Raw genomic sequence first — 8,492 nt, 5'->3', positions numbered from 1 at the left:
ACCCGTGGGGTGTTGGTCTCCAGCCATTATTAGTCTCAAAGTGGGTTCCTCATCATCAAATTTATATTAGTAATATTTTCAGTGTGGTTGTATTCAAGTCTTATATCAAAGGTCTGTTTTTATGTATACTAAAGTTGATAAGAAAAATTAATTATGAAGGGTATAACTGCAAAGTGCTCAACACAACCTATTTGCATAATCAAATGAAAAAAAATTTAGAATAGAAACTATATTATAAAAAATGACATTTCTTATGCAACTGGTCCTCTTTTGTGTTTAGACAGATTTATTAAATGAAATTTTAAATTTAGAATGGCTTGGAAATTGAAGCTTTTTTTCTCTGATGAAAATACTGATTATTTGGTGGTTTCAGATCAGCTGGATGCTATTAGGAATGTGAACTTGGCAAGAATTTTATGTGGTAACTCTGATACCATTGATGTCATCCAACGTTCATCATTTGATCTCCCAGATCCATTTTTGTGAGTTTGTTGATAGTTATTTATTTCTTAGCTGTTTCTGTGAATTTAGTTTTTCACAACTCTTTGGCTGTCCTTACACTTTAGTTGTTTTTGTTATAGATCACAAACTAGTTATTTTTTGCAACATTATGTTTTTATATATCATTGTTTTATATAACTTTTGTATTTTTTTATCATAATTATTTTTTAATGCTAATAATAGATGGCTTTATAACCCCAAATTTGTTATTTTTCTATAATTGGACACTCAACGTTTTGCTTTATAGCTTCTTCAGGAGCTTTACTAAAGAAGCAAAATGTTGATTGTCCAGTTAAAGAAAAATAAATTTGGGTTATAAAGTCTTGTATTACTAGTATTAAAATGTCTTTTATACACCAATATGCACTGCAGAAATGAAATAATGAATATTTATTTTTTGTCACAGATTATCTTTTTTTGTTGTCTTAGTTTTATTTTTTATTAGTTGAAAAAATATTTTTGCATTAGTGATAGTTATTACATTAAAAACTACGTCATTACTTGTGAGGTGACAGTAATGATACTATTTATTAGCTTATTGATTTAAGTTCTTGACATGATTGAGCTCATCTGTGTTGCACCAAAGCTTCAACTAAATACTTAAACAAACTATTAAACCATAATTACAATAAACTCCCAGAATCTGTAGTCAAATTGGTTGGTTGAATATAATTGGTATTTAAAGAGTTCCATTACTTCAAAACTTGTCTTTTGCTATATGTTTAAGTATTATATATTTCAAAGAAAGAAAACTAGTGTGATCTGCCAATTATTTCCTTTTTTGAAGAAATCCTCGTGTTCTATGCACAAATCTACCAACTTTGAACCTGGAAAAGTGGAAGGAACAGTCTTCTTGTAGTGTAGGAAACACTCAACTTAATGTTGGTACCAGTGGCAGAGTTTCTCCTTGTAAATCATGCTCCTGTATGACAGAGGGAGTAAGTATATAAATATTTCTAGTAATGCTGTGAGCTTGTCTTTTTTACTTATCTCCAATTGTGGTGATAAACTAATCATCTTCAGATTGTAACATTATATTATAAATATTACTAATTGTGTGATGGTTCATTATGATATTAAGGTTTTGGTTGTTGCTAGCTGTGAGGAGAATACTACTGCCTTAAAAAACGATTTGGATTATCTGGTGAGTTGAGCAAATAAATGGCAGATGACTTTTGATTATACTAAATGCAAGGTAATACATGTAGGATATCACAATTTCAATTATAAGAATAATTTTGATGGGAATAGCCTTAAAAGTGTTATGGAAGAGAAAAATCCTAATTTCTGGTTGATCAGTCTCTTAAGCCATCCAAGCAATGTGCTATTGCTAGCGCAGGACATATAGGATTTTAGGATGTATCTAGAGAAATATTAAATGCAAGTCTAAAGAGGTTATAATATCATTATATAGGTCATTGGTTAGGCCACATTTGGGATACTATTTTTAGTCTTGGGCTACTTACCTCGGAAAGGACATTAAATTGTTGGAAAGGGTTCAGAAGAAGACTACTAGGATGATATATGGGGTGTTTTTTTGTCATATGATGATAGATTAAGATCTCTGAATATGTTTTCTCTTGAAAAAAGAAGAGTTAGAGTGGATCTGATTGAAGTGTTTAAAATAATAAAGGGAACTGATAGTGTTGGTGCATTATCTTTTGTTTTTTGTATTTATTGGTGAGAATAGAAAGACTAGAGGACACAACTAAACATTTTGGTAGGGTAGGAGTCATCTACAGCTAAGACAGCTTTTTGATTGCCTTCAGATGTGGTGTATGCAGCTAATTTAAAGGAAAGCTTGATGAATATTTGAATGATAAGGGCTGGCGTAGAGGTGTGTTTTTTAATGTTATGTTATTATCATTTAGGTGATAGTAGATGCAGTCCTAATAAGTTGCAATTCTTTTTAACTGCATGGCAGTTTGTTGCAACTATTAGCCATGCAGAGGCACATTGCAACCTATGTTAGCTGGATAGTGATACATTGCAACCCTTATCAACTGTGTGCTTGTATATTGTAATCTTCTTTGGCAGAGTGATGGTACATTGTAACTTTTACCAGTTGCAAATTAGTAATTTCTAACTCTCACCAGCTCTGTAGAGGTGAACTGTAATTGTGTTTTGGCAAGTTACTGATACTTTGTAATAGTTATAAACTTCATGGACATGTATATTTTACTACCTTCTTCTGTGTGATAATGCATTGTAACTAGTTTCACTCTTACTGTGGGCTCAGACCCATGGATCGACCTCATAACCACTCTGTGTTTGTTATAGTTTTCATACTACAACTTTTAATACAGTATGTATATCTTCACAAAATTTTGCAGAGTATCAGTAAACATTACAAGTCTTTCATACACAAAATATCAGATTTTTTATTAAATTTTAAGATTTTTTAAGTAATGGTTTACTCGTGCATTTTTTCTTCTCAGATATTGACTATCCAACATGCAAAGTAATTTTGATTTTCAGATGAAAAATACTTTTATGCATCAGAAAACTGTCAAAATTCACATGCAAAATCTTCATGACCTTCTAGTAACCTCCAGATAATGACCAAACGTTTTTGTTTATAAAAAATTTTATATTTTATCTGTTATTTTCCCCTATTGTATCTCCGTATGGATTTGGTCGATTTAATCGACCTTGTAACCACCATAAAAAATTAGTAAATGGATATAAATTACACTTTTTCATTCTAGAATGACTATAAATTGTAACAAGAAACCACAAATGTTTAGTATAAATAACTTAAATCTCATAAAATTATATATCTATATATATTTTATTTTTATTATATTGACCTTTCAGCCATGTCTGACTAACATTACAGAAGTTGCAACAATGCGGCACACATGCACTCATGTTGCCTTATCCAATAGTATAAGACTGGCCTTCACAAAGTGACCTGTCTTGGCTTTGTACTTGTGGACCAATATTTTGTAAAATACAGTCACGTTTCTGTTATAATACATTACATGTGTATATATATTATTACTATTTACAAATAAGTTCTAAATTTTAGTCATTTTTTATTAAAACATAGAACAGTAAATAAAAAAGTATAGAACAGAATGATCTCTTCTACTTGCTAACTTTGTACTCATTTTCCAGTTGCGTAATTTGCTAAGCCTTGTCAAATTTCACACATGGAGGATATAAAACAAAAGTTTTTTTAGGTTTTATATATACATTTTGAAATATCAAAAAATCATAAATTACTATATCAATACCACAGAAATCCATTACAATTCATCAGGCTTAGTAACTAAGCTGTATTTGGCTCTAAAAAATATGATATTTTGAACAACATTTTCACTTACTCCTTTCCAAATTAAGACACTCCAATAGCCTAAGAGAAGCACGTGGGGAAAATTCTGAGCTTCTGATTGGTTATAAAGCCACGAGAGAGCAAAACAGGTGTACACAAAGAAATATTTCCAAAAATGGAAGAAGTGGGTTAGGCCACTTTGTTTGATTCACTAAATATAGTGATATCTCAACAAAAAGAAAAGCTAGGAGGTTCTTATTTTATATTCTAGCTTGTCAATATTGGTAATTTGTGTTTTTGATTCGTAAGAAACCATAGACTTTGTATTTTGACATCACAAACATCTAATTTGAACCAGTGCTGCATTCAGCATACCATATTTTCTGTCTGTTTATATATTTACATTTATCTGTATATCTATCTGTATTTAAATGCGCTTTTATTTTCACTTTTGTACTTGTTTCTTCATCTATATGTCTACCATTATTTATGCATATTAGTCTTTATTGAAAAATCTTTTTCGTTTCTCTTCACACACAAGAGCTATTCCTCACACATCTGATTTTGAGATTTTGTGAATGCCACTAGCCTTGAGCTATCTCCTACCTAAGACACGTGTTTTAACACGAACTTCACTAGAGCATGATGTTTCATCATTGGACAATAGCCCTCCACCAATAGAAAGGCAAAACATCCTCCATGTGCAGTAGATCCACATAAGCTTTTTCTCTCGGAAATAACTTTATTCTCTGGTACTGTTGTGAATGGACATGTCTTGGATGCTGGATCGTACCAATACTGCAGTCTACATTCCACTGTCACCCCCATGTCAGGATCTCCATCTTTTCATTAATGCATCTCTTATGGGCTGGGGTGCATTTCTGTATGACCATGACCTCAGGGGTTTGGTTTCATGTAAAGCATACTTTTCACATCAATGTTCTGGAACTTTTGGCTGCCCATGGTTATTTCCCATATCAGTCATTAGAGTAGGACTTGCTCCAGGAATCCTTGCTTCAGCATGTTGGACTTTCTGTTTTGGGCTCATTCACATCAGGTTCATCTAACCACCTGTCATGTTCTGGGGGCTTTGAACATGGTAGCAGATCATCTTTCTCAACCAGACAAGATTCTTATTATGGAATGGTGAATTCATCCTCAGGTCTTTCATTTGTTTATTTCCTACTTGGGCATACCAATGATTGATACATTTGCTACTTCTCTGAGTTAAAATCTTCCCCCTTTTCTGGTACCCAGTACCTCATCCAATTGCTTTGGCTGTGGATGCCTTCAGCCAGGACTGGTCTCATCCATTTATGTAGGTGCACCTTTAGCAACAACCTTGTACATCTCTCTTTCACTCAGAAGTGTAGTCCCTTTGTCTTTGGGTGTAGGGTTTGTCTAGTTCCTTGTTCATTGCTCAGGTTTCTCCAATCTTGTAGCCCTTCTTTCATCCTGTTACATTGCCCTTCTACTCTCTGTATCTATGAACGACAGTGGTGTTCTTCACCAGTGGTCCATCTGCCACTTGCTTCCACCAGGGTGTTGCTCCCCCTTGTGACCTCCTTTCCCTTGTTGTTTAATCAAAGATTGTTGATTTCTATGATAGCGGGCTATCAGGTGACCTTGCTGATTGCCTCTAAAATTTTTTGCTATGGTTCTGTTTTTTCTTCTCAGTTATTTCCACCTTGTTCAGGTCCTTCCTCATTTATTGCCTTCCTCATCCATTTTGTTTGCATGACTGGAACCTTAATGTGGTTCTACATATTCTCAAACAGGTCCTATTTAAACCATGAACCTCTTGCTCATTATACCATCTCATTCAAAACCTATTTCCTTTCCCTTATTGGTTGTGTTTGTCACTTATTTTATTTCTATACATTGGATGCCTCCCATACTTTGTTTCATAGATCATCCTTGTTTCTTCCTACAATTTTGGCAGCTCAAGAGGGAGATCATTCCTTCTCTCCCAGTTCTCTTCTGTTGATCTCAACCCTCTATGATTGTACTAATCTTGATAATCTATTGTATCCAGTTTAAGCAATCAGCTGTTACTTGGTATGTACAGCTCCATTTTTGATTCCCAAGATAATTTATTCTTGCCATGGGACCCCCTTTCTTCCAAGGATTTCTCATCCTTTATGGTCACCTGATGGATTCTTCAACTCATAAAGGTTGTATATTCCTCCCTGGATGGAGATGCTTGTAGGCTATGTCATGTCCCATCATATCAAATCCGTCACTTGACTCACTTTCTGACCCCACACTTTTGATGACCCTCATAGGAGGTCCTCTAGGCTAGAATATGGACTATGCCCACCACTTTTGTCTTCTATTACCTCTGCTATCTGGTAGTTTTGACTACCTCAGGCCATTTTGTAGTCAACTCACCATTTGATGGGTGAGTGCCTGTTTTACTTTCTCACCCATTTCTTCTTTTATACATTTCACTTCTCAAGTGGCAGGTTTTGCCTTGCAGGATATAAATATTTCCCTAAACCCACATCGAGTCAGTAGTAATGGAAATTGTTAAACCCATCCACCCTGACTCCTAAAGTGCCCAATGTTGAGTTGGAGTTTTCTGCAAGACCACTATGGTGGTGGTTTGTGTGTGTTTGTGTATATATATTTTATTGTTCATTCCAGACCATACCTTCCATTGGACCATCACAGAAAAATCCAACACTAGGAAGTGTGCCCACTTCCTTGGCTCATGAATGCTGATTTTTGAAATTAGGTTTTGCAGTAGTCAATTACACTTTTTTCATTATAGGACCTTTGTGGCAGTTAGGCCCAATTGAGTCTGGACACCTCCCCAATATTTTCCCAGTGTCAATTCCTACCTCTCTGGCCATTCAGTGGAGCATGTGAGTCTCTTATCACATACCAATTCCTAATACAAGTCACACCTTCTTTTATAATACACCAATTTCTTGATGGTTTGACCACCTGACTGGAGCAGAGTGTTCTTCTACTATGACAGGAAGGGACCTTCATCCTTGTTCAGGTAAGGTACAGCGAGTAAATGACACATACCAAACATTCACCTAGCCACACTACACCTCACATCCAAATGACTGGTTGTGTAAAAAGGGTCAGTTGATCATGCACTTTTTTGCCCATTCTTGCAACATATTGACATTGGCTTCTTCCTTTCATATTTCCATCTGAGCAGTCTCCCACAGGTGTTGCCCCTTTAAGGTATCACACTCCATGGGATTTCCCCTTTAGTTGCCTTCTCTGAAGGGAGTTCACCAGGTTTTTGCAATTGCACTGGCCCCTCCACCACATCAGTGTGGGATTCTAGCTATTGTGTGAAGAGATAAGGATATTATATCAGAAATTAACAATTTCCTTATCTGAAAATGTATTTCTGATAGATAGATACTTCTCTGCACACCTTAACACCATTCCTCCCCACTACTGGTGGACATTATTCTTGCCTTGTCTAGGAATGAATATAATTTTTAGTGCAAGTGCTTATGGGATCTACTGTGCATGAAGAATATGTTGCCCTCCTGTTGGTGGATGGCTATTGTCACAGTGTAGTTAGTAGCATGTGCAATATCTGCAAAATGTAGATGCATGAAAAATAGCTGTTGTGTGAAATGAAGTATCTATTAGAAATACATTTTCAGTTAAGGAAATTGTTAACCCTATATGAATACTTACCTTTATTTACCTGTGTATTTACTTTTATAATTGCATCTGTACATCTGTGTATTTACTTCAACATCTGTATTTATTGTGTATCTATTTTTATTTAGTTCCAATTTTGTATGTATGTCTGATTACTGTTTGAGTGCTGCTATTTATCTGTTTGTATAATTTTATTTATCAACATGTCTTTCTCTATTTATTGATCCTTGAGCTTAGTTAGGCCAGCTAGAATAACAAGTTACTTGTTGTTTTTATTCTTTTCAGCCAATCTGTAGTTCCCTAAGAATCCCCAATTGTTTCATGCTAATATCAACTTTTCCATTGGAGTTAATTCTGCGTGATGAAGTGTGCACTGTTCAATGTTCTCATGCTTTACATGGCTTTGCATCTGTCAGTCATCAAAGTTCTAAACTTGTGAGACCTACCAACTAAAACAGTTGCTCACACCAGCCTTTGAAGGATGAATGTACTTTTGTTTTGCTGATATTTGACCTGTAAGTAAGTGATATAAATTAAATTATAAAATTATTGTATAGATTTTTTATTATGCAAGTTTGGAGGGGTTTTTTGGGAGTGATAGAATTTAAATATTTCTTCATTTTCAGGAATATAACGAATGGTGATGGCTGATTCAGTGGTTGAGGCTTTTTTTATGTATGTTGATTTACAATTAAAGTCTTGTTTGTGATCTAACTGTTATTTATCAAAGCAGATTATAATTTAACACCAAATTTGCATATATGTGGAGAATGATATGAATAAATTGATTGGTTTTCAAGTACATCAATAAATATGGAAAACATTAGATTAGTTTGTAGTTACTGGTTTCTTACTAAACATGTTTGAGAAGGTTTATCTATCTAACCTTGTTTTTCTGGTTGCTTCATACTTTGGTAGTTTTTATACCACAAATTAACATCTAATATAATTGGTTTGACTACTGAGTACATCATGTTGCTCCTCAAGATTCCAGTACTTTGTCCTATGAGTGAAATTACTTAGATATAGTCAGAGGTATTCCTTTCTATTCTCATCATTCTAGCCAATCTGATTG

The 8,492-nt window shown here is 34.4% G+C and overlaps 1 protein-coding gene across 1 annotated transcript; it reads left to right on the top strand.

Moving 5' to 3' along the window:
* Positions 1-312: 312 nt before the first annotated feature.
* Positions 313-8,237, top strand: LOC111085501. Its single transcript, XM_022384347.1, has 3 exons — positions 313-482; positions 1,289-1,439; positions 7,703-8,237. The coding sequence occupies exons 1-3, from the start codon at positions 313-315 to the stop codon at positions 7,868-7,870; spliced, it is 489 nt and encodes a 162-aa protein (XP_022240055.1). The 3' UTR covers positions 7,871-8,237.
* The last annotated feature ends 255 nt before the right edge of the window (positions 8,238-8,492 follow it).

Source organism: Limulus polyphemus, unplaced genomic scaffold (genome assembly GCF_000517525.1).
Source record: "Limulus polyphemus unplaced genomic scaffold, Limulus_polyphemus-2.1.2 Scaffold429, whole genome shotgun sequence".
Taxonomy (NCBI): Eukaryota; Metazoa; Arthropoda; class Merostomata; order Xiphosura; family Limulidae; genus Limulus; species Limulus polyphemus.
The sequence above is the reverse complement of the archived record's forward strand: the minus strand, read 5'-3'. Positions and strand labels throughout refer to the sequence as shown.

Coding starts and splice junctions, on each gene's coding strand:
- LOC111085501 (XM_022384347.1), top strand. CDS start 313: ATGGCTTGGAAATTGAAGCTTTTTTTCTCTGATGAAAATACTGATTAT. Junction 483..1,288: donor GATCTCCCAGATCCATTTTT/GTGAGTTTGTTG, acceptor CCTTTTTTGAAG/AAATCCTCGTGTTCTATGCA. Junction 1,440..7,702: donor GCTCCTGTATGACAGAGGGA/GTAAGTATATAA, acceptor TATTCTTTTCAG/CCAATCTGTAGTTCCCTAAG.